General features: G+C 38.5%; 1 protein-coding gene across 2 annotated transcripts in view; it reads right to left on the reverse strand.

Annotated features, from left to right (window-relative positions):
- The window catches only part of Alpha-man-ia (alpha-Mannosidase class I a), a 57,666-nt gene that overhangs the window by 8,829 nt on the left and 20,968 nt on the right, over positions 1-27,869 (reverse strand). Inside the window, exons 1-3 of one of the 2 annotated variants that reach the window (XM_064131652.1) lie at positions 26,253-27,326; positions 8,802-9,482; positions 4,990-5,205 (exon numbers count right to left, since the gene is read on the reverse strand). In XM_064131652.1, the coding sequence (XP_063987722.1) occupies positions 4,990-5,205; positions 8,802-9,170 (585 nt within the window). In that variant the 5' untranslated portion in view covers positions 9,171-9,482; positions 26,253-27,326. Of the gene's footprint in view, positions 1-4,989; positions 5,206-8,801; positions 9,483-26,252; positions 27,327-27,869 lie in introns of those variants that run through there. The other variant, XM_064131651.1, reaches the window with a different exon arrangement.

Raw genomic sequence — 27,869 nt, forward strand, 5'->3', positions numbered from 1 at the left:
TAGCAAAAAAAAACTTTAAATTCATTCCATTTGTTCGGCGCTATAAATTCGGCTTTATCCCCTCTCTGATAGCTGGAATATCTTAGCCGTTGCACGTACCCTGGACCTTTTTTTCTCACTCTCTTCTGAAGCTACTGAGAGACCTATAATCTCGAAAAATCTTGGTTTTTGTCATCGCTATCAGTGCGAGTGAGCCATGACTCTCAAGTGTTGAATTGTTTCAACGTGAAAAGCGTGCGTTTTTTTCAACATTGAGAAGCGGCTTTATCCAGGGGGGGGGGGCGGTGAGGAGGGTGAGGATGAAGGTGCGCAGCCGGGGGAATATGCGAGGCAAGTTGGAAGGAGCCAGAGAAACCAAGATAAAGGAATCAGGTCGGGGTGAGATGTGCATGGGAATTATCGTGGTAATGCACGACCTGGGAGGCCCGTTGGCGAAGAATGGGAAGCAAGGGGGCTGAGCCAATGGTGAAGAGGGCGTAAAAGAAAGAATAAGTGCTTCGGTGGATAGGAGAAGAGTGCGCAGGCACGTTAAAACGAGAAGGTGCCCAGTGATCGTTAAAGAAAACGTTAATCCTGACAAGCAGACCATTACCTCTAACTCCATTGTTTTATTTTATTATTTTTTTTTTCTCTCATTTTGCTCATGTTTTCATTTCAACATGGCAAGTGATGAATGAAATCCAGTGGGTAGACTGGATGATTTCAGTGGTAAATACACGCCTCGAGGAAAATGGCTGTTGAGAGACTATCTCAATCAGCACACATTCTCAGGGGTAGTGTTCTGGGGTTAAGCTACCAAAGTGATGTATTTATCCGCGGGGAGGAGTATCCATTTCCTCGCTCCTACTCTCGTCAAGGAGAACCAATGAAATTTTTCATTACTGATTTCGATCGGTCGGGACTGTTGGATTTATTTTTTTTTTCGAAATTCCGCAGTGGAAAATATTTCCCGAATATTCGCGAACAGTGGTAGACGGGAAAAAACATGCACTCGCGAATAAAAATTGATAAAAGGGAAACAACTTGACGCAATAACAAAGAAACAGGTAAGAAAGCTCTCCAGCTCTGTACTTGACATAGCTTATATTCAACCGCGACTTGAATTATATGAACGAACAATGTAACGAGAGCGCAATAATACCGTTGCCTCGAGAAGCGCAGTGGTAACCGTTGAAAAAAAAAAAGCCCGTGAAGTGAAACGAATCAAAAGGGTTATGGTAGTACGAAGCAAACATCTTCTCACGACTTAGTGAGAGTTTATGAGTGGGAGTGCGGGTGCCTGTGGTGGATGAAAAGGGGGTGAGGATATCTTAAAGCGCAATAACCAAGAAAGTCTCTGGCATCTATTCTTCCATCCTCTTCGCTCGTTCACACATTCACCGGTTCTTTTTCTTTTAAAAGCTGCGTGTATGTGTGTGTGTGTATGTGCTGTGAGCTTTTTTTTTCCTCCCCAGCAGTTTCTGTATTTCAACTCCTGTTTTCCACTATGCACCTACCGAAACCTTTACAGAAGCTTTGAAATCCGCAGTAAAGACCGTCAAGGCGGAAGTTGAGTTTTGAGAAAGAGGGGAAAAAAAAGTTTGCGAAGAAAGAAAAGGAAAATAAAAAAAAAAAGCCAAGAAACAAAGAGAGAAAAAAATGAAGAATGAGTCTCCTTGGTCAACGAGTTACTCGCTAAGTTTTTCAACGTTAGCCTTTAATTTCACCCACGGGGTTTAAACCTTGACAGCTCTTCCTTTATCCCATTCTATACTACTGTCACGCTACACATAAAACAGGATTACAGTAGTATTATGAATGAACGTAGCTTAAATATCATAAATAAAAATATAAGATAGTGCAATTGGATTTAATATTTATACGACATTGATTATTATTTTTATGATAATTATTTCTGAGGTGAAATAATTTTTTTTTTCAACTGTGTCAATTAATTATATCAAATGATAATTCATGGAGATTCGAGTTGTTAATCGTCTCGGATATATTCTGTTAATTTGGCTCTATGGGTGAATGGGTTTACCAGATGGTGTGTTAAAAGGCACTAGAACTGTACGTGCTGGCTTCGCTATGCGGTATTGAAAGCCTTGGTTTTAGACTTTCGTCTGTTACTGGATACAGTTCAGACCACGTCTGACCTCTCCCAACCTCACAAGCCCCAAAGGTCCTCTGTCGGAGGGGGACAAAGTAGAGAATTTATTTCATCGGTTTTTCCATAAAAAATATATGCGCCGGGGGTTTTAGTCACACAGTAAGAGTGTTTTTGACATTTTTGGTACTTTTAAGGTGTTGGTATTTATGTATTGGTTATGTTGTATGCAAATTTGAAGCGAATTGTGGGAGGGATGTAGTGCAATTACAGTGCAGGGGGGTTAGAAGATTTTCAAGGTATTGGGGGATGTTTTAAATGATTTAAAATGCAGTCGTAAAGTTGTCGTGAGTAAGATCGTCATCTCATTTCATGTAAAATTTTTTTTCGCCAACTAGCTTGTCAATTTTAATAGCGAGGCCGATCTTCACCAGAATTTTTTACCTCCCCGAGGAATGAACCGGGCTCCACGGTAGTGGATGGATTCCCATTTAAGTGGTCTTCACCCCCTCGAATTCCACATAACATAGGAGCTGTTAGCTTTGTTCACAAGCGGCTCTAATTCCTCCTGAATTGTCTCCTCTCCACCCCCAAAAAAAGTGTCGGTAAGTTTTGTTGCGTTTGTTGTTGCTTTGTTTTCCCCACTTTTGATGAAACAACAGCGCTCATGCATCATTCTCAGAGAGAAGAAATTGTACAACAGGAGGGTAAAAAAAAAATTCAACACAGTTCTTTTGTTACCACTGATGAGAGAGATGTAAAAATTCCGAGTAAATCCTCTCAGTTCAAAAATATCTCGGGAAAAATAACTCTGATGCTCGAACGGTAATTGGATGGTGCACTCAAGTCTTTCGTGCCTGTGAAAATGTGCGTGTAAGATTGACGACTAATCTCACTCAACACTGGCAAATATCACGCACATAGTACCACAGAGAGGAAATATTCGATAATCTCGAAGCTTTTCGGAGATTATATTCGATAATTCTGGGGAGTTTAAAGGAGACTCCAGCGATGTCATTTAGCAATAATAAATACAGAGACGCTTATGTTCGTTTGACAACAGAGAAAAACTCCTGGATATTTTTACTTTAATGATCAGTGATGTTGAAAACTTCTCGGAGTCTTCTATTAAAAAACTTCAAAAGGGAGCAACCTCGAAAAATGTTCTCTTCATAGAAAATGTCATAATAGATCTTGAAAATTGGTAAAGTTATTGAGTTACACTTGGGACGGAGCAACCAAGGCAATAGTTAATCCATAGATCCTACTCTGAAGTTTATTTTTAAATTTATTTCCACTGGGTGGAACATCCCCGAGAAAGGGTGGAGGTGGCTAGATTTTTACTGGACTAGATGGGATCTAGGGCGTATTGCGCAAGAGATTTTCTTTAATAATTATCCCTAAGTGGTTTTAATTCAATTTTCTTTCAGCGTAGAATTTTCAAATCACGTTATATTATTTTCGGGAAATTTAATTATTGAATTGGTGCATTAAAAAAGGGCGTAGTACGTGGTATAATCGGCTTTAGCGATTAACAATGAAATTCTGCACAGTTGGAACAAGCCAGCAAAAATGTTGGCGCATATTTCAAATTATGTTTGCTCTGCCCGGACAAAAATATTCAATAAAAATTACGGAATTCTACGGAAATAAAATCAATTACAATAGATTTTATTGAATATTGCCCTCTCTGAGTAGGAGCATTTACACGTAATATGGGCTTTGACATTATTGAAAAATAGATCATGAATGACTGGGAAGACTTTGAAGCTCCAAATCCGCGCTGTAATCTCGTAATTTTTCCCTCCTATCTGTAATCTATTTAGTCTCAAATCTCCACTGTGTTATTTTGCGCTAGATAGTGGTAGGTATAAAGCCCTGTCTAGCCTGACCGGTGGTGTTAATCCCCGAACATTGTCCCATTCTTTCACGCTTAGTCATGCTTACAAAGGAAAAAAAAAATTGTCGTTTGGGATCGATTGAGTGGAATGTGCTGCATCGCACGTCAAATTTATGGGCCATTTATTTTCAATAAAAATTATCCGAAATCGTCACCGCATTTTCATCTACTACATACACCCATGAAACATATAATATACAAATATATATTCGCCACATCGTTAGAGTAGCAAAAAGCAGGACTGCAGTTTAGAAGGGAAATATAATAACGAAGAAATTCAATTCCCCAATCTAGTCTGAGGTTTTAAAGTAAGTTTGAAGGTAAATTGGGTAAAGGTGCCGCGGCATCTGTCGTGCTCACGACATCGTCATGGCACGTCAAGGTAAAATTTTCTCCACTACTTCCACTGTCAACAGTGTCACCCTTACGCTAGTGTAGAAAGCCTAGCCTTCTAATACGAGAAGTTATCCACTTGGAAATCCCCTTTAATGCTGGAGCCTCTAGCTACCAACTTCGGATACACCGAGCAGTTGAGTTTCAGGGGTTGGATAGAGGGACATTATATGCTGTATACTGGCTGGAGGTTGGCTACTTTGGATAAAGAAAAAGTCTAGTTATAATCCAGACAGGATTGGTTTCCATTGCCTAGTGAAATTCCCTAGAGTGTTGCACACTGTATATGTTTGCGAATGACTCGCGGGCTTTGTCGACTGAACTTATAGCATTAATATACATAATAGTTTTGTTAGTTATAATAACAAGATGGAACTTTATAGAATTGAGTTATTTTCGTCTCGGGCGTTTCATGCACTGTTATTATTCATTATTTATTTGAATAATTCATTCGCGATTTGTGGAGTGGAAATTATTTGGAGGGGGACGGTATAAAAAATATATATGAGGTATATATATTTCGTTTATAGTTTTTGTTGATTGATGGCTTCGTCTAGGGATTTTTAACAGCTTTTTAACGGTGAAATTAATTTTTTTTTCAACTTACGATATCGAAGTCGAGGTTCTTAGCTATCCACGCTCTGCTTTGATTGAATTTTTCATGCAGCCCCATGATATAGAGTGTATCAAGAGCATCGACAATGGTGGCACCCATGGCAGTCGTACCAAAGATGCTGGCAACGTGTTCCTTCTTCGATATAGGTTTGAGTTCATTCTTGCCCCAGGCATACGTAACGTACTGCTGCCAGCCGTGCAACATCATCTGAAAAATAATAAACGATTGAATAAATTGAAGATAAAGGCTGTCACCGTATCTTTTCGCAAAACCGCCGTACTGTAGAAATAGAACTGACAGACGATTAAATGGGTAATGTAGAGAGAGATTCAAAAATCATGAAATTATCGATTTGCTTGAAAGTTTAATGGAATTTTATATTCCATATTAATAGTTAGTGAATTTTCAGAAATATCTGAACTTTTATTACAATTTCCAAATTGCATTCGATGCTACTGTCCTAAAAATTAATTGTCAAGTGTCTCTGGAACTCCAGTTTTTTACGAGTGTATTTGAAATTTTGTACATGAACAATTCGCTGAGAAATGTACTATCTGTCAATGAAAATTCACTGAGGAAGAACGGCCAGAGTAAGTCGTAGACTGGTGAGAATGGGTTCGAGAATGTTTCGACAAGATCAGCTTTGTAGAGGTGTCGGATGAAAGCCACGAAACTTGCACTTCATCCCCTTCCAACCTACTACCGTATACCAGCAGTAGTTTTCAAGTACTTTGAACATTTACATTCGTTGTTTTCCCCCCTCAAATGCTTCGAGTACGGGAATGCATGCCACCTTTATTTTCAAAGTCTTGTCACGTGAAAGCTATGATAATTGTTCTTGAAATTCTGCCGCTGTTTCTGGCAAAGTAATCAGCGCTTTACGATAGCAAACGAAAAACTAATTATTGTGTTAATCATTTACCCTTCCTTTTTTCCGAGTGAAAGACTTGTAATCGTTTCATTATTTTTTTTTTCATGGAACTGATTGGTTTGTCTTGTTACACGCTGCATGAGATAACAGCATCCTGTCTAGTTTGTGTACTAGAAACAGAGCTTTTCATTCTGCCCGAAATTCAAGTAATTGAATGAAAAAAAAAACCTCTTAATTTCCACATCTCCACTCGGAAAAAGTTCTTCGAGAAATTCGGTCCATCTGTCTACTTATTTTTTTTTTAGTTTGGATGGTGTGATTATCTCCACCGTGAGAGGTGTGAGATACAGCAGCATATGATGGTGAGTTTCAGATTGTAATGCAATGGAAGAAGAAAAAACCTCAAGTTTTTATCAAAGCTCAGTAGTGAATATATATTCACAAAGACGGTAAAAAAAATAGACGAGTGCTGGAGCTCCTCGTTGCTTTGACCTTTGTACTTTTATCCAATCTAGAGTATAATTAATTCCTTCCGAAAAGATTCACCAGACAAGTATCACATTGACGTGATTGTTCTCAGGATCTTTGTTCACTTTCTTTACCAAATAGAATCTTTCTTTTTTTTTTCATTTCCCTCTCCCCCTCTCTCACTCTCTCTCTCTCATCCCTCGTCTGTATCGCTGTCTACTCCAGGGTCGGGGCCAAACCGTTCATCTCATTATTCCGCATACTCACCAGGGAATATATATATATCCAACCACTGATGCTAATGGGAAAGACAGAGAGAGTATCTGCATCTTGATTCTACTAGGTCCAATTTTTCTTGTTCGCTAAGCGGAAAATTGCATTGACTTTTTTCGGTACCCAGTGGGGGGGCCAAAGGCGTTGTATGAAACTTGAATGAAGGCGTATACATGGTAAGAAAGGAAGAAGGTCTGAGGATTATATTGGGGTAGGCGACGGGACTGTCATCATTTTTACGGTAGGATGCTTCAAGATTATAGTCGTTCTATTCATCGTCAAAAATTTCGGACGAACGAATGAATAAGTGAGATGAAATTTTTCATAATCCACTTGGGCATCAGTGACATCGAACATATCTACGAATAAGCTCTCAGCTTTTCAGAGAATAAAGCAATAAAATACGATATTCAATCCACTCCCTCATGTCCTCAAGTCAGCGATAGAATTTTTTCCAACTGCCCCCACAGAGTCGGGTTTAACCGTAGAATTTGTGAGGGTATGTACAGCCCATAGGGCGTTAAATAAATGATGACCTTATAAATAAACAAATAAGCACGAAAAGCTCGTCAATAATGATGGGATATCGACAAGTGAGATATGAGATTCATTCGTCGAAATTTACAAGTCCAATGTTCTGACACGTATTAGCGTGGCAGTGGGGTATATGTCATGTTATATGTATGCTAGGGGGGAGGTGGAGAGGGTGGGTAAAGTGGCCGACGCCAGTATTGTTCATCATCCACCTGACGTTGGCTCAGTTAATGCTTGAAAAGCGAGCAGCTTCCTCACCCACAGTTGTGTACCAAGTGAAGCCTCGCTAAACTGTCTACATAAACGCCGCGGTCCATCATCATCACGGTGTGGTTCTATACATCTACATGAATCCTCCTCCTTCGGGTTTGGCTCAACATCCAGCATCGTCAACTGCGTCCATAATTACCGCTTTGTTTATCATTGTGAGAGGCGTGAGGCATTGTGTTCAAGAAGGGCTTCAGCCAGCTTCTAATAGTGTGAATTAATCTTTGCTTAAGCGATGGGGGGAAACTACTGACACTGACGCCGACTATCCCACTGTATAAAGCCCCAGCTGAATGCATTAGACCTTCAATCCTATTCTATACCATACTTATTATACGTATAGGTAGTACATGACACCACACATATATCACTCAGTCATCCAGTGTTAAATCTACCACCATCCGCTACCCCTCAGCGTTTTGCTGTTCGCACAGACATGACACCCTCTTTCGTCGTGCTCCTGTAACTAGCATTTCATTATGAAAAGCTCGTTTTCCATTGTGCAGACACCTCTGTCGTTGTCGTCGGTGGGAGAAAGCACTAGACAATGAGAGACGTTTTGCTGGGGCCACTGAATTCCTCGAGTTGTCTCACCGAAGAACCGAGGGTGAGTGAGAGAGCGAGGGAAAGAGCTGGTAAATTATGGACAAAAAAAAAATACGTCTCGAGTGAGAAGAATTGTTCTTGAGATTATTGGAGGGACAGATATCGTGAGATTAAGTTTATACAAAATGGTGGATGTCACTCAGATGATGTAGAGCTTTTCTCCATTTACCATATGCATATATATCAGACAAAAATACAGGGATCACCGGAAAGGTGGTTCCAATGACTAATTTCTGGAGCACTTCCTGATAGGAAACTGGTTTAATGTGGCATAATGCTTCTCAGCATGAAAATGATAATGGAATATTGATTAGTTAGATAGAATAGTCGTACAATTCGTCACTGTAACCGGTCGTAGGGGGAGTGTAAAATATTCTCACGACGTATCGCATTTTCTTCATGAATCATATAATTAATAATAATGATGATGATGATTAATAGTAGTCCGCTGACATATATCAAAATTAACAAAGTTCACAGTTCCTAATTTTAACGTGTAAAAGTTGGTCCGTATGCTCGGTAACAAGTTGATACGGTCTAAATGATGGACCTAGTGCACTATTCTAACAGAATAATAGCTATCAGTCCTTGGAATAGAGTTCAATGTTATACACCCGTAGTTATAATGCTCGCGAAATTGTGTTCATCAGTGTCCATTTAAATTCAGAAACTTCTAACAAATGATTTTGCAAAAATTGTCCTATGGTATTGTGTGTTAGAATGATGAGACGATTCACAGGTAAGACAATGATTCCTTGAATAAACAGTTGGTTATTGAACAAACCTCTTTGACTTTCTCGCGTCGTTGATTGGTCACGTCATCCAACGGTGGATTTGGTGACCTGATGGTATAAGTTATCGGTGCAACTCCAGGTTTAGGTGCAACAGCCGACTCTTGTTCCAAATAATCTGGTGGCCTGTGTCTCACATTAACCGGACGTCTGTCCCTGATTTCATTCATCTTATTATCCTGTTTGGGTACTGAATTGTCGGGAACCCAGGCTGGATTAACCTGGTCAGATCTCTCTCCAGGGCCAGCTCCGCGGTCTACAACGCTCGCTAAATCTCGTCTAGTTATAAATGTACCAGTTAAGAGGACAATCAACACCACCGAGACGAGACCGCTAACTGCTAGTCTCTGTATGAGTCGCATTTCCACAACACTTTGTAGTGTCCACCTGTCCTGACCCGATGTGCCGTTTTCGACGCTCGTTATGCTGGATGTTTATCACCTCGGTGATTATTAATAATGAAAAATATATATTGGTGTTGCTCCTGCAGTCTCTCTTGTGATTCGAATTATTCACGTCCGGTTGGCTGAGCTTTTTTTCACTCGTGAGCGAAATTTGATATTTTAATTAATCTTCAGAAGCTCTAGAACTGCTTCCATCAAACATATGTCCATGAATTTTCCCTCGAAATATCGTATATTGATTCACAAATGGTGAAGAAAACGCCCGAGTATCTGAAAGACACCATTCTCCTATTTTAAATATGTCATAAAGCTTTTATGATGGCACTTTAGGAGCTGTCAATTGTCACATATAAGTCTTCTCCGGTCTACCGCAAGTCATTGTCAGTTTACATTAACCCCTACACATCAGTTCAATCGTGGATGTGATAATTGCAAGTTATCGTTTATTATTATCGCACAGAATAGGGAATTTCTGAAAAGCCCAGGGGAGAATAATTCGCTATTTTAGTATATCTGAAGAGTAATAAATACAAAAAGTAAAGAAATAAGTTTGAATAGTTCTCGATATATATCTTGAGAGGCGTATTGGAATAAAAGTTCTGGAATTTTATAAGTTTTTCAATTAAAAGTATTCCGAGATTTATGGAGAAATGTGCGGAGAATTGTTGCCTCTACGTTTCTAGAGTGAATGGTGATATCAATTCAACTGGAAAGTTGAAAAAAGAGGAAGATTGGTTATGATCATTATCGATGCTTCGCTTGGGAGAATTTCTATGCTACTCCATGGTAAAATTCCTACTGCAGTTTAATATCCAGTATCTGTACACAGAGATGAATAGACGAAATTGAGAAGAGAATTTTCTCACTCCAGAAACGTACGCATCCGTACAACATGGTTTTTCAGTTTTTTATTCAACTCGTGATTGAAAAATAGTGCAAATCTTTCTTCGATAAAATCGATGGAAATGCAGGATGGAGAATTTCCGTCTGAAACATGAAAAGAGAGCTCGAGGTATCATCGGATGTGCAGGAAGATCAACGTATCTTCACAATCACCCTTGAGTCTCGTTTCCACGGGATGCTGACCACATCAGCTCGTGAGAATCCGTCTTCAGGGGGCGATAATGCGGATTGAACTCAAAGTAAAGGAGGAAAACTCACGAAAAGTAAGGAGACTGGTAAGTTCTTTATCCATCAAAAAATAAAGTGGAAAACTTATTTTATTTTGTTTTCAAAGTATAAAGTTTTTGAATAAAAAATTATAGCTCTCAAGTTACTCACAATGTCGTCTTTGCACAGACGAATACAGGAAAAATTTGTTGGAATTTCGACGGAACAGATGCAAAAACATCTCCGTCTGTGAAATTCAAACGATTTTTCATTTTATTCGGACCATTTGGGGTCCATATAAAATATCCCCAAAGGGTGTTTGAAATTCAGACATTTGTTTTTGCTGCAGATGTGTCGAGAAAAATAATTCAACCCTATCATATCAGACTATCATCCCGCACATAGGAGCAAGAAAATTTTTAATAATAAAATGAATAGTCTATGATCACGCGAAGGGTCAATGGATGCACGAAAGGGAATTTAGTGCATTGTGGAAAATTCAATAAATGGGAGGATTATATCTACGCGAATGCAATCATCCCCACAACCTCAAAGAATTTTCGCCAACGAAAATTCACGAATAATTTTCACCTGAATATCATATTAAGAACATCGGGCGGAATAAATCGGTGGAATATTAAATGAAGTTCAAGAGAACAAATGGATTGGAATTAAATATATGATACATCATATGCCATTCAGAGTTGGTTATTCATTTTTTTTCCATTCGAGCTATCCGCTCAGCATGGACACATTGATCGAGTAATTTCAAACAATGAAATCGGTCGGAATAACTCTATCCATGTGAAATGATTTGAATGAGACTCCCTAATTGCATTATATTCATGAATTTTCTATACAATCATTCCTTTAAATTTTCAGAATATTTATTTCTCTACGGAGAATAATATTCAATAATACAATGTTGGGCATTTTTTCCATAGAATTCCATAATTTCTACTGACATATCCAATGATTTTATATATTTTCATAAATTGCTAGAAATCTTGGAATTTTCATGATAGTTTCACCCTTTCAAGACAGATATTCTCTACTCAATAACTTTCACTCATGTATTCGGATGGAAATATAATATCGGAGTGGATCGGGGTGGATCGGGGTACAGTTTCCAAGACTTGTGTTTTGGTATCGGATGGAGTTCAATTGGCAGAATGAAGGGCTCATCTACAGCCACTCAACTCTAGTTCTCGACCACGAGTCAGAATTCAGAGGGAGCACCAATTTCTCGTATACGCAGAGTCTGGTTGTACGTTGGGTGGGCAAAGGGTGGGAGGGGGATGGGGGGGATTGTGCCATCCCTCGAGTTGCTGGGTTTCCGGCATTTGGAATTTTGCTAACGGGCAAAACTTTGTCGTACCCAAGTCGTGGAAGGAGAGGGATGTGTTTGTTGGACCAAGAGAAGCCGAGAGAAGTGTTCCACGCCTTGGGAGCAAACGAGTGGCTAAAGGGGTGGTGAGGAGTGAGGGGATGAATAGGGAGGGGTAGAGCCCACCCAAGACGGATGACGAGGGATAGGTCGACTGGTTGGTTTGCACTGTGACTAGTCTGGCAAACTCATACGTTAGTTTGGTAACCTGGAGGTGACAACCTGGAGACTTCAGGCGTCAAAGATGTCTCGGAACTTGCCAGGGAAACAGTCCGTGTTGATTTGGCATTCATTATATGTCCGGGGTGTTTGATCGTAAAAGTGAGCAGTACTGCTATAAAGTTGACGTTCCATGTTCATTAAGAATGAGAAAATGTCAAGGCTCTCGTGAATTTCCAGGGAGAGAGAGAGAGAGAGAAAATTCGACTGAATCGAGTTTGTCAACTGATAAGGTTTGCTGAGGAAGATTTTTCATGGCATTTGAAATGGACTTGATCTTATTAATTTAATAAAGGTCTATTTGCTTTTGGAGTGCTCATTTCAAATCAAAAGGAACTTGTTCATATATTTAAAAAAATTCCAACAGCGTTATGAAACATCGTTGCTACGCCTCCGCTGACAACATCGCATGATGTCTTGTCAGCTAATGTTTAATGACTCAAGTTGGTTATTGGGTTGTATTAGTGACAGACCAAGTTTTTATGTAAACGCTTTAATGTACAGATAAAAGACAGGCTCAGCCTTGTCGAACTCCCGGAGACTCTCAGCTGTTGCCAATGTCCAATTACGGTTGTAATATGATGTTATAGGATGTTTCCCGATTGCTATTAAAAAGTTATGTAAATTACCAATTACAGGTGTAGTGACGCTGAGAAAAGAGTGATTTTTTCGTGGAATACATGATGGGTTCAACCCAAAAATTATCATTCTACCAATGATAATTAAAAAAGTTTATCTGTCAAGAGTTCGGCGGTTAGGGGAAGTGCCTGAAATGCCTGAATCTACGCAACCAATACTTCACGTGCGTGATGAGAGTCAATTGAATCGTTTCCCTCGACAAAGGATCGCTTACGAAGTCCGAGCACTTTCCCAACATTTTCTTTTTCTTTTTCATTAATTTTCCTCTTACGTTGCAGTTTTCGTTGTTTTCTTTCTAATGTTTCGCAACGACTCCACCTTCATTCATAGTAATTCCCGTCACGAACTCACCCAGGTACTTTATATCCCCGACGACAGACACGTTTCATCCGGTGAAGCGTGGTTGGTACAAGTCCCCAAGAATCGACAGAGTCAATTCACCATTTTTTTAAAACCCCTCCATCCACTACCTACGTTCTGTTTAGATACAAATCTCCAACACTTGAGTGATGTCGAGCATTGTCAATCTAAGAATAGAACTATTGTGGGTAAATGTCTCAATCATTGACGATCGTTTCCGTGCACCAGGCTATTTAGGAAAAAGGCCAGTGTGTGTTGATGGAGCTTGGCAAGGCACTTTGAAGTAATCATTCCAATGGTAAGGAATTTAAACGCATTCTGAGTTTTTGTGTGAGGGAATAACTTGAGAAATCGAAGGAACGCAACCTGTTGGCTGCCACATGGCAATTCGCAATACGATCAATTCCCTTGGGTGCTTCTACGCTTTCCGATCAGTTGCACTCGAGATGGCAGAGAAGATAAGAGGGTTGAGGAAAGTACAGAGAGAAAGCAAAATGAGGAGGGGGCGGGCAGAGGGGGGGATGGAGAAAAGGGTAACAAATAGCCGAAGAAAAGAAAAAAAAAAAGAATCGAGAATGAGAAAGAATTGAGAGGAATGAGAATGAGTTACCCATTGGTTTGCCACCGTGTGCCAGGGAAAGAGTGAAGATCGATGAGTCGCTTTTGGTTAAAGTCTTTTGCCGGGCCGTTTGACCTCAATGACGTTCATTAATTCGTTCAGTCGTTGCACTTGTCTCAAATACAGTGCAAAATATCACGCCAAATATTTTCATTTATTTTTCTTGATTTCTCAGCAAAAAAATTGGTGACTGAATTTCACACACCTTTTGCAGGTATTTTTCACACGTCTGAGTAATATCAATTTTTTTTTATGTGTGAAATAAATTATTTAATCGAGCTGGTATACTAGTAAAAGTTAATTCTTCGTGTTGAGTGTATTACCAGGAAACATTATACCTTTTAAGAACTATTTTCGGATCAAGAGGACAATTAACTTCAGCAAGTTTTACCTCTCACATCGTGAAGGCACTTCTTAGGACATGTATTTTCGTGGTACTTGAGAATAACACTTGGAGGTAATTTAAAGGAATTCTAAATCAAAATTATGGGTGATAGAAGCAAGAAGAGTCAACGATGCCAAGTGGGTCATTATTCCAAGTGGACCTTTTCGAATGGACTGCGACTATACATATGTATATATATATATATAACTTCAAATAAGTGATCTTCACCAACTTTATAGCCTGAGCTGTATATGTACCCTCAGGAAAGTTGGAAGAAGAAAATTACAGTGGTTTTAATTACTCTGTCAAGATTTAAGGTATTTTTAGTTGTAAATCCGTCAGGGTATCAATGTAATCGCCGCGAACGAGGACAAAATTCGATGGATCGATCCCTGATTACACCATAAATAAACCGCAAAAAAATTAAAAATTCTCCTCAAATATACGTACATATAAGTGGAATATGGGACAACGAGGGATGTGATGCTAGCGAAGAGAATATATGTATAGTTGAAGTTGGGCTCCAGCGAGTGCTGTGTATATTGAATTACGCAGCGATCAATCGTTCACAATTTGCCATCACTGGCGTACATAAATCATTGAGAACTATTGATTCCGCAAAATACCAGCGATCTCGTGGCGACCCGGTATGCAAAGGAAATACGGATTTTCCGTTTATACGACAAGTTTAGCATGCGTGAAAAAATATCACTAGCATGACACTACCGCCAATAGATAGATAATTCCACCTTAAAAGAGCATAATTATCGGGCATTTGAATTTTTTATATCCCATAACGGTGGTGAAGTTCTATAAACCGTCCAAATAATCAAATAATTCCTCTGGAGTACCAGTACAACAGTAGAAATTTATTTATAGGAGTCATGGCTTCAGCAGATATTTTCTCCCGAGCTCATAAAGCTCTCTGCGAATTACGATGTGCAAATGTCAATATTTAATGGGATCGTCAATTAAAAAAAAAGTATTAACATTTTGATTGTCTGTGGAAGTCGAGGATGAATCGAAGTAATTTTTTCTACAGCGAGCCAGTACTGATTCTGGATAGTTAAAAAGTCTTGATGAAAATCGAGAAAAGTTCTCTCAGTGTTGGGAATTTTCCAAGTTGTTACGCAACAGTCGTCTATTCTCCTATTTATGTGATTGCTCATCGATAATGATTTCGTATGGACAACGCAAAGTTGGCCGTTGGGGTAACTGAAGAGCTGGAACTTTTAGACAATGATGACACATAAGGAAGTCCATCATTTTCATCTGTCATTGAAATTTTATAATGAAGATTGATTTGCCTGGTCTTTCATAGTTTGTAATCCAGTGAGAGATCAAAAATAACAACGATTGGGGAGATTATTATCGCGACTGTCAGACTGAGATAGGATTTCAGCGAATAAGAGTCATCACGTCAAGGAAATCTTCACTCGGTGCTGGCACCGTCCAACGAACCCGTCGGAAAAGTCAATCTGAAACGTGATTCTATTTGGTTATGTTGGAATTTGAGCCCTCCTTGTGCCGAGTAATCAGGACGATGCGAGCCGATAGAGTAAAATTTACGAGATTGAATGAAACTCAGGACTCAGTAATCTCTCAATTAATTAAATGGCTATTTTTAATGGTTATATCCACTTGAGGGCTTGAAATTGGAGTTCAGGTGGAGCATTCAACGGATAAGTTAGCTGAACAATGATTATTACTCTATGAATTGAGAATATCTCTAGTAAGTTCTAATATTGCAAGGGTTACATCGTATATTGAATTAGAGAAACGATATGTACGACCAGATAATCCACTTTAATCCACAGTATTTTTCAAAAATTTGAGGATCATCCAGATCTAGTGAGATGTGGCGTAATCGTGCGATGCGATATCCATAAAATAGATATCGGGCCATGGAAAATTTAAAATCGTTCCACTCACTTTGTAATCCGATTGGCTACAACCCAACTTTCCACTGGATGAAAGTATCAGAATAATAATAGATTTGGTGACTACCTTTAACGAACGTGATAAAAATCCACAGGAGTCTCTCTCCATGTTTTATGTGAGAAAAATATGACAGGGAAAATATATTTGTCTTTCCCCTGTCCATTTTTGGATAAAATACTTCGAAATAGCACGTGAGGTAAAACAAAAGCCCGATAGTTATAAGAATTTTATTTATGTCTGTCATTATCGCTTGTATTAATTAATCTAAATTAATAATTCTGGACAAAGACAGCACAATGGATTTATTCAGAGGGAGAAAGAGGTTTTTTTTTCCTCCCAAACTTCCCAGGAATAACATCAGGGAATATTGAACATCATTATCATTCTGCTGAAGCTGGACGAAGCCCTACAGGCGCTTCACAATAGACTAGTAAAATTAATTAGCATGTGATAATCGAGAAATTCATCCATTAACCGGAAAACATTTGTATGGTAAACTTCATCGCATTACATGGCGAATAATTGCAAGGTATATTAACTGATGAGAAATACCAAATAAACCAAATTACAAAGAATCTCATAAGGGGAACAGACGACGTTCCCTGAAAAGAGAATATACATGAAAAGAAACGGTTTATAAAACTGTGCGCTGTGTAAAATTTGATGAGCGAAAAATGTCTCTTGAATATCTGAAGAAAATGCAATAATGATTACTCCGAGTTATTGCAATGGCACACATTCAAGATGAAACTACGTGAAAAAGGTGAGAAGAAAATTAAAATGGAGACTGATATAATTACGTGAAAAATTCATGGAAATTACGCTGATATTGATATCAACCCCAAATGAGATTTTTTTTTTGGCCAAAAGAGGGTCTGTCCATTCCTTTTTAATTTACCCTTTACATCTCAGTAAACCGTAAGTATAGATATAATTATTTTCTCGTGGATATTGTTGACGGGAAAATCAATTCAATTCCGAATTCAATTTTTTTCTTTTAATATTCAAGCGCCTCTACGAAATCCTCTTGAGAAGTCATGTTTGAGAATGACTATAGCCTGCTATGATTCTTGATTAAAAGTCCTAGAGTCTTGTGTGTATTATTCTAGATAATGCTCAAGAGTTCAGCAATCAGCCATAACCAATCAGGATTTTATACGAAGCTCGAAAGTTCGAGATTCAATGAAGTAAGAAAACCTACTTCGATCGATTAAAGTACTGCTGACTGGGGGAGTTTCCACCAACTTTTTGTGTCTAGCTATTGGATTTGGGCGTATTCGTTTTCCCAAACCTCCCAATATATTCCCCAGATATTTGTTAATTTAAAAAAATATTCCTGGATTTTTTTTTATCAAAAAATCCAGAGCTTCGTACCAGTCACTACTCACTGTTTGATAGTTCGAAACTGCCATGACTTTTTCGTACGTAAAACGAGAAAATTTCATGGAAAAAGATACTAATATAGCCTAAATAAATGTTTACGATCGGCTTCGTTATCCCTGTCGTATTCTCACTGCGGCTAGCGTCATAAAATTCCAAATGATGAACATATCCATGAAAATTTATTGTCGTCAACGGACCAACGGACATTGTAGTAACGCTATACGTGTACAGATGATATTGATTTTTTATGTACCATTGGATAACAAAAATAATTCAAACAGAGGCATTAAAGTATAACTGATAGTTTTCACGAAATGGTATACACGAGTAGAACATGAATTTATCTTACATGAGAGCCAGTTGCACTGGTTTATTCATATTCGTTTACTAATAAAGGATATACGTAGTGGTGATGCTCGGTGGAGGCTCAACGATACCCTAGCGACACATTCACACGAGCTATCGCTTATAGTCCTGGTCTATATCCACTCCATGTGGAAAATATAGCCGATAGTAGTCACAAAATGGAGACATGAAAAACATATTCATTGGGAGAAATTTACTTTCCCCAATTTATTGCCAAAATATTTTTGTTGGTCGAGGGTATTTCACCCAAATCATAAAAAAAAATAGTTATAAAAAATGTATTGCAAGAGAATGAAAATTTACAAGGGGTTCTTCGACTCGAGAAATTTCAAGCAGCTGAATTGCTGGAGTGGAGAATGTTATTTATGAAAGATAATAAAATAAGAAGTGAAAAAGAAAATAGAATGAAAATATAAATTCTCACAATTTTCCTGAAGCTGGAAAACAAAATGACGAGTATTTTTCCGGTACATATGGCAACGTTTGTACGGAAACATTCAACTAGAAAGGGTGAAGGGAAAATGTAAAATTGGTAAATATGCCCAATTCTCGCATTGGAAAGGCCTTTAAGTTCCACATTCTTTGAGCTGGTTCCCCTATTTTCCACCATTTTCTCAACAGAGAGGATAAAATTAAAGGCACAGAGTGGAGATTCCAACCCGCCCTTTCATTCTACGGAGCACGAGACAAGAGCGAAATGGAAAAATTGTTGGAGCCCATTTCGTAATGGAATTATTATAGACATGTACATTGTTTTGTGTCTGTTGAGCCAGAATGCTGTGCACCAATATGTTCATCTTCAGGGAGAAACGATAGAGATAAGGAAGAGAGAAAAATGGAAATGCCAGTGATGTGTGGAATTGAGGGATCACGATTTGTAAAGGCTTGGCTGAGCTGGACAGACATTGCTTTACGGGAAAAAGAAATTACAGGATATCCACGACGCAAAATCATTGGAATACCTAGGCAAAAGACCGAAAGATGTAGAAAAGAACGTTGCGACCATACCTTTATATCGACTTTCAAACTCTTGGGAATGCTGGACTGCTTGATGTCTCACTTTTATTGACTTGTCCTTGTGCTCTCTCTTCCCTCAGGATTTCCACCCCTTTCCCGCCACCGAGACCCCCCCGGGCATTTTACCGAGATAGTTTTCAACGAGATACCAATGTCTTGGTGAATTCCAATGTTTAATTGTTTTTCACGCCCGAGAAAAATTTTTCAAGACAAAAAAAATTTCCCAGCCCCATGAATGTATAAATAAAAATACTAATAGTCGTACAAATGTTTGATTGTGATGAACCAAACAGAATGGGGATAACGTACAGGAAATCCGCGACGGTGGATCGGTTTTCCACTCGGTGGCGTGATAAACCAACGAGCCGGTGTACACCAGTCGGAGGGAACTAATTTCTCCGACGAATGAGTATTTATCGGGAATTTGGGCGAACACGCCTGGAGGCCTAAAACCCACCAGTCGAGTTGCGGGGGCTATTGCAACAGTCTATATCGAGACCCCTGTACTACCTCTCCATTCTCGTGATATAACTCGTGTATATCCCATCATGACTGTGGACCGAATGGAGCGCGCCTGGCGTTTTCGTTCCATTTTCCTTGTTTTGCTTTGGCTATCCCTCAGACCGAAACAAAGCGGATGAAACAGATTCAGAGAGTTTTAGTCTCTACACGACTGTTGGTGGAAATTGTACCAAAGTATGAAAATAACTCCGATGTACATCATTTCGTTATGTGCATTTCATTGAATTATTAATACATATGCAGCAGTTCACGAGAATTTTTCCTTTCAAAATCTCATTTTCACGTCAGCAGCAATACAAACGAATAAGTTAAATGCAAACTGTTTCGTAATTATGTTATCATGGATTAAAAAATATTTTCATGAAGTCGTGGAACCCGGTGATGTCGTAATGAATCAATCAATCAACAAAATGTATAAAAACTGTGGAAAATACCCGGAAAAATTCACTGGAATATTTCGCCGCGTGTCATTTAATTTTCACTGACCACAAGAATATTTACACTTCACAAACCTAGTTAAGTGGTGTATCGTATATTGCATTCGAAATACCGAAAACACATATAACGACGTTAATAGCCAAAATTAACGGAGAGATATCACTGAGGGCATTAATAGCCGCGCAAACATGATGCAGTATCTCTATTAGAGTGTACATGCATGCCACTCTGTACTATTGGAAGTGAAATGGCACAGCTTGCAAACAACGAACCTTAAGCTTCCAATGTACCCAGTGAGGCTTGTATCCATTACGTGTTAGTTGCTATTGCCTGGGATAAAACGAATTTTGAGGCGATCGGGGTCGTGTTATTTCTTAGACAGACATTTTTAATAATAAAAAAAAATCCCGCAAAAAATATAATTGAGTGCAAAACTTGACCTCCGTTTCGTCTCCGAGGGAACAAAATATTCCACTGTAAAATGAGAACAATGTTGTCCATTTGAGATTTTCTTTTTTCCTCAGTGTATATTTTTTTTTCTATTTCCTCCATCATTTAAATATTATTCAACACACCACACGACAACTCTTTTTTCATCCTATTTTGTGCTCGTTGTCGACCGCTTGTTTTTTCATTGCACTCTCTTTTGCATCATCACTAGTGCTCTGAGGGTACCTCGTTAAAACATTTAACGTGTGTGATGTAGGTATAGAGAGGGGAAAAACGCAATAAAACTGAAAAATTGACGATAAAAGTTTTCATGCGAATATAATAATGAAAAAAAAAAATGTGAAGCAGACCAAATTGAAAAGGTGCATAATTGACTGCAGCCTGTATTCACAGATACTTTAATTCGATATCGTGGAAAAATACTCAATTATCCGTCACGGCATTGCTGTCACAATAGAGAACATAATTATCAAGTTCGTGTGATGCTGCTTCCCAAATGGAGTCCATTATTTTCAATCCGTCATTTTTTTTCAATTTTTTAAATTAATCCTCGGTGGTAAAAAATTGCCAAACCAATCGTTCTGACGAAAGTTTTCTTTCTATTTTTGTGGAATTTTTTTCGCAGTTCTGATCGACGTTTTATTTTCACGGAGATCTAACGAACGGCGTAAATTGTTGAATATCCTCGTTAACGATAACCAAACCGTTCCCCGTTTTCTACCAGTGCACTAAGTCCAAATTGTATTGTCTGTTCATCAATTATGAAAGCATCATACTCGCTCGTTAGAACGGATCTAACGCCAAAATTCCTAATTCACGCCATGAATGAGAATTACCACTTGCGTGATTACACCCGATGTTGAATGGAGAGTGAAATAAGATCGGTAATTGGCTCCGTACAGAAATAAATATTCAATAAAAATAACGAAATGGTTAAATAAACATTCTGTAACCCATCCGTAAAATTTTCCTCGGCCACATTTCTGTACGTGTAGAATGGCGATTGTTTTTAATTTGAAAATTGCGAGAAAACCCGTAATTTTTATGAAATATCTCTCTCCGCGCGACCGTGTGGCCTCTGCTGAAATAAAAAATATCAAAAACATCAACTGCTGGTGATCTAATAAACTGTCAACAAGTCCCTCAATTTGTTGTTCTCGTACTTGTAACTCTCTTTATTATTTTTTTTCCCTCACTTGAGTAAAATGATAGCCGTAAACCTCCATTTTTCCACCATAAATCGTGCTGCCATGTTGCCGAGAATGCTGTGAAAAATTCTTCCATGCAACTTCCACTGGTGCACTAGCCGAGATTTTTATATTTTTTTTTTTTATTCCCAAGTTATTGCAGATCAAATACAGTGAGACTATATTTTTTAAGCCCGATAATAGAGTTAACTGGTAATCGCGTTAGTCGATATTTGAACGTGATATTTTCTCCCAGCAATTGGACTTTCTTAATTACGTTTATACGTACATGGGAAATATAGGAGGACTCTATATGATGAAGTAGACAAGTCCAACAGGTTGGCACAATGGCATGTATACTAACGTTCCTACCCTCTTGTGCAGTTCCATAGATTGGTCCTTGAATTTGCGCAAACAGTTTTACGCCAATATCGTATCTTTGGAGTGCAAATTACGGAAAATTATTCAATTCAACAGGTGTTGAATGAGTGGCTTCAAATCAATGTCGGATTTTCTTTTATTTGAGGAAGGGGGGGGGGGGAAGAGAAAGACTTCATTTGTCAAATGGAAATTGCGATGCTTGAGGGGAATGCAGGAATTTTATACGTAGGGAGCGATTCAATAAAAAAAATTCATTACTCATGTGACTCATACGACTTTCACGCGAGTACGACCTTGAAGTGATCAATTCCACTAAATAACTCTGGTTCACAATTTTTTTTTCATATTTCTTCCGCTGAAATTTATTCATTTATTCGTATATCTTGTTTAACGTAAAAACTCTATAAAAGACAAATGAAAAAACATGGAGAAGAGCTCACAGCTGAATGTCAATTAGTTTTTCTCCGGCAATGAAACCGAGTGAATTTCATTAGCATTTCAGTGGAGCCAGAGTCATTGTCCATGCAGGAACTAGTCCAAAAATATATTCAGTTATTTTTTCAGGGGTTCGTTTGACTGAGAAATGGAAAATTCAACTTTTTTTTAGTCAATGAAAATTTAACTCATCTGCAGACAGGCATTTACTAATTTCTCATATTTCTCTCAGCAGTCGGGTTGGAAGTTGTCTCTTAAAATCATTTAAAATGAAATTCATGGTAAAGAGTAAATCTAAAAGTAATTTACCAACACAACAATTTAGTCGCTAAACGTTTGACAATTCGCATCTTGAATTCCCCCCCTGTAGGTATTTATATATGACAAAGTGGAAGGCAAACGAGAAACTGTGAATATTTAAATGACTCCGGGCCGTTCACCTGCCCCCTGGCAGGCTTGCAAAAACAACTTGGTGGTTATATTCCATGTGACTGGCTCGTATATCCAAAAACCAGTCGGCTGAGCCGGTTTCGATGACTCTGTACGAATTATTTACTGATTATACATGATTGGGTATGTAGGAGATTGAATTATCCCGATTGAACGAATTGTCAATATGATAAGGTACGTAAAGAGAAATGTTCGGTGAAAAATGAGGGAACAAAATACGAAATGCACATTTTTTAAACATAAAACTCTGTAGAAAATTCCCAAGTCATATTCCCCAATTTTATTCCACTTTTATATGGATAATTATTCGTAAATTTTATTTCCACGTAATTAATTGTACGATCACCGTAAAAATTAATGTTTGAATTCTCCACATATCTAAAGACTAAAAATACTCCTGAATAAAATTAAAATTTTTGTCTGAATTCCAGAGGAACAGGTGCTTAATTCATGTTCAACATTGGGACAAATTTTTATTCTATCCAATCGTTTGTCGGAATAAATTAAAACATCTCCGAAAAATTTGTGAATTTAACGGAACCAAATTTCTTCATTTTTTCCCCTCCCCTCATAACTTTGAATCAGTAAAAAAAAATTCCCACCAGCTGTTTGTAAATTTTATCTACAACTTTTTAAAGGACAATTTTCAGTCTCTCTGAAATTTTTTATTCTCCCATAAAATGACACACGTTTCATGGAAGCCGATGTGGAAAATGAAGAATTATAGGTCTTTGAACCTAACATCACGAACAGTCTCTTAAAATGAGGTCGCGTCCGTGCAGGACTTGATCTTCAAATCCGCTGTCAAGGCTTAAAGCCCTGAAACACGACGAACAATTTCCGAAATATCCGACAGAGCACGTCTCCCCAGAATCCCCTGGAACTTGTTCGCTCTCAGGTTCATCCTCGTTCGTGCATGTGTGAGGATTGTGCGAGGAGACAAGCGATAAAACTACCTATCCTAATCTTCACTGAGTGAACAATAGCCCCGATGGTATGAAACACATTGCGGTGAGGAATGTGTACAATAGCCTCTTCCCTGTGTGAATGAAGAATTAGGAAAATGCCGAGTGGTTTGTGTGTTCAGTCGCATTATGACATCCCCAGCCCTACAATTCACCACTTCATTACGAGTGGAGGATTGCACAAAAGCCTTTTCCACCTCTAATTTCTCATTTTCCTTCTTATATGGAGAATAATATTTTCTCGTCTTGAATTGCGGCGAATTGGATTCTTGAATTAAGAACAATATACTTTATTTGAGAAATTATTTTCCCCGGGGAGGGTGTTATCCACGCTTGGTGGACCACAAAACAATACGATCGACTTGATAAATCATCGTGACACACCGGAGAGTGTGAGTTTATTCTTTTATTAATTTTTGCCACTGTCACGAGAAACACAAGGGACGAACAACACTACATTTTCCTTCTTCCATTAATTTTTTTTTCCACTCTCCACTTCTCCTCACTTTTATCACAACTTCAACACTGCAACTGCAGCAGGGATTGAAAATGGAACGTCGAATGTGAGTGCACTTCGAGCTGCTGCCTAATCCGATCAGTCGAATTGAGACAAGAATCTTATTTGTATTTTTATAAAAAATACCAATGGATTTTTTTCAATGCCCAAGGAATGAGCTCCGAGGAATCTGGACCAATGTCATTTCATTATGAGAAGACAATTAAATATTAAATACTTTTGCATTTAATGCATGATTATAGCCTGGAGACAATCGAGAGGGCCTTTCCATTTGTGAATCACTGATGAAGTGAAAATAGGTGAATAAAAATCAAGGATCAACGTCACAGGAACAAAACGATCTTTGAAGTGCCATAAAAATCCACAATTTGTGTATGGTTATCCACACATGTTTTATGCATATGCGAAAGGTATTCAAGCTGAGGTTTATTTACGAGCGACAGAGCTTTATGTTACCGCGCGTGGTGCATGGGTGATCGTGTATAAGCGGCAGGACCCGGGTGGTGAACGCGTTCCACAACGGAACTTGGTGGTTCGCCCTATCGACAAAGTGGCCGTTAGAGTGCCACGCTTCTGTACACATTACACTCTATACGGCCCGCTTGCCATTACAAATAAGGATGAAACGTGCAGCTGAAAACCACTTGTTTTTTATATTACCAAAATTTTAACTCCTCCCTCGCATCTCACTTCCGCCCGAACTATTTGCAATGCTAACGAAATATACCGTAATCTGTTGGTATGAATAAAAAGGGTATTTTTATTGCCTGCGAATGGATGCATGGAATCCATTCAAATTTTAATATAAACACATTAAAGGGAAAAAATGAGGAGATCACTTTTAGAGCTCAATCCGCGTTCACAGTTCAACCCAATTTATCGTGAAAAAAAAAATTAATGGTTTTCATTTTTTCGGGCAGATTTTGTTTCTAAATTGTCCATATGACCCAATCCTATCATCGGTAATAACAGTCCAATTCCCTGACCGATTGTTTCTGCAAGCAAGGTTTCTCGATTTATTTATTGTCAATTGGATGATACGGACAAATATGTACAATCATAATTTGAAAGGCTGTTGCAAATGTCTAGAATAAAATATGAAGTGCCCACTCATTTTTTACCAATTCCCCGGACACAGAATTTTATAAAGAATTTTTTTTTTTCCTAAAAGACTGCTATATTTGCCTCTGACTCCGACGCCTTCATAGTTCAGTGCATGGGGATTATCGCAACCTCGACTTTACTGCATAATGCATCACGTTGACACGTATGCAAACCCACGCGCTCACACCAAGAGTGCAGTGATGTTAAGAGTAACTATGCAGAGGGCAATTGAAATTTCCCTTTCTCACGTGTTCCTTTTATTATTTGCTGATATTCCCTTATTTTTCTATGCACTCTGGTCTAACACCCTCAGCCCAGGGATTTTTAATTTCTTCACTTTAAAGAGGATATCCTCTGAGAGGCTGGTGTGCATAATGCAGACCACTCGTACGATATACACGTAGACCAAGATATCCAGATGGAGAAAAATAAGAAGAAGCGGAAGTGATGGGAGGAAAGGGAAATGAGGATACAACGCTGGGATATCTTGTACGGTGAATTTGCTCGTCCACGGAAATATGAGAAGCGTGTTCCGGGCTACTTTACAGGCGGACCGTTTTCATTTTTTTTTTCTCTCTCTCTCCCTTTCGTTATATTCTTCTTCAGAAATGCTGTAGGATACTCCGGACTATGGTGGAGTAGAAAAAAAAGTTTATGGATTTTACGTCAGAACCTTGACAATTTTCTTATCCATCTTACTTCATAATTCAATGAGAGAAAACAGTGGGAGAGAGGGAGGGAATTAGAATTGCCGGAGGGCTGGCATTTTGGCCGATATATTTTTTTAAAACTTGAATAATTCATTAAATAATCCCTGAATGAAAAAAAAATCATCACTCTCAACGGCTGTCAATGAACACACGTTCGGAAAACCCCTGAGATAAAATAGAAAAAAAAATCCGATAAATTATGTAACCGTTCCGTGAATAAATACCAATGCAAACACATAAATTATCACCAACTGCTCGATTATCTGAGGAAGAATGATCGACCAGCGGTACGATAATCACTTCGAAGAGTTGTTTATGATGTCAAGTGTCGCGTCAGTCAGTCAGTAAATTTGTCGTCTCCTCATAAATTGGGAAAAAAAATAATTCCCCAACCAATTGACAGCTCCCAATTGTCATTGAATACTTCGTAATAATTCATAAACCTGATGCCATACCTGTCGCAGCCGTGAGCCACATAAACTCTAACAGCAATCACAATTCTAGACAATTTTTTTTATTTCGCTGAATAAAATATCACAAGTTTTATCACAGCACATAAAATTGACTGCACGTGTTATCACACATGTACATTCGTACGTCACTATTCTACCCTCAAGTATGCACTTGCCACGTTGTAGAATAATTCGGTGATAAATACTGTACACAAAAAAATTTGCCAAATAAATAAATAAAAGGGAAAATTATTTGGTGCAAATTGTCGGTATTTTCTTGTACTTCAGTGCGAGTTATCTGGATATTTTCCTCTTCCTTTCCAAAGTATATTCGTTTTTCAACAACTTTTTTACTGGGCGGCAATCGTTGCAGGTCGTCCCGGCCGTTCTCATCCAACTCACTCGTCTCAAGACGACTTTAATTATACGCCGCAACAATTTACGGGCATCCGGCGCGTTGTACCAGGTATATATAACGTCAGTGATAGTGACTTTTTTCAGCAGTTATTTTTTTTAAATTTCTTTACCCATTCGCTACGGTGATAATAAAGGACTGATATGGATTTTATTTTTTCTCTTTCAACACTAGAATTTTTTTCATTCAATTTAATTGACAATCACATCCGCGATAGCAGTTGCACACTCGATTCCCGATAAAAAATCTCGCGTCACGGTCAAACGATTGGCATTATCAAAACAAAATTGATAAGAATTATTATTTCCTGTAGAGGCCGCGAGATACTTTGCCCCCGTTCATCAGTTAATCGCGGATTAGACCGAGAAAATTTTTTATTTTAACTGAGAACAGAAATATTCAATTTTCCGTTCAACTGTCACGTGAAAAAAAATAATAATTAACAGCCTTTTACGGTGAATAATAATTCACGATACTTGACAATTCATTCAGAAGATTATTCACTCCACGATAAACTGTCTCGTTAAAACTTGACACATACTATTCTTCGTTATTTACATCAACAGCATTGATAAATCAAAAAATTAATGCACGATAAATAAGGACAGAGTTGGTGTTACCACGTCCATCGGAGCACTGACTTGGCTGTCTGAACACACTCACGAGAAATCGCACACGGGGTAGCTCTCTGTTCATTGGCTTTCCCCACCAATGCGCGATGTGGCGCGCCACCAGCATCAGTTCAACATACGAAGCGCCGGTGTGACTCGACTGTGACCGAGCCGACACGATGCGGCGCGAAGATTCGGTACTACAAATCCACCCCCGGCATTTCCCTCCCCCCTCCCCCAAAAACCGGCTTGAGATTGCTTATGAGTGTATTATGTTTACTTCAATGTGTGGAGAAATTGAAGATGAATGAGTCATCACGGATCATTAAGAGAATAAGAATTACATCCGCAATCATGACGAGGAGGTGGGGATAATGCCGAAAGGGATAACAATTTAATTTTGTCGGCAGAATTTTTATGGTTTTCCATTCTTTTACTGCCAAATCCCCGGAATTTTTATTGCTATTTATTTTCACTAAAATTTCCGAGTACATGATAAACGATTATTCCATAAAATTCCAGTGAAATTTTAATGAATTCGCAAAATTTTCCCTCGAATCGGACTAACCATCACTCTCACAAAAATTGCTATCA

This window comes from Diachasmimorpha longicaudata, chromosome 12 (assembly GCF_034640455.1).
Source record: "Diachasmimorpha longicaudata isolate KC_UGA_2023 chromosome 12, iyDiaLong2, whole genome shotgun sequence".
NCBI lineage: Eukaryota > Metazoa > Arthropoda > Insecta > Hymenoptera > Braconidae > Diachasmimorpha > Diachasmimorpha longicaudata.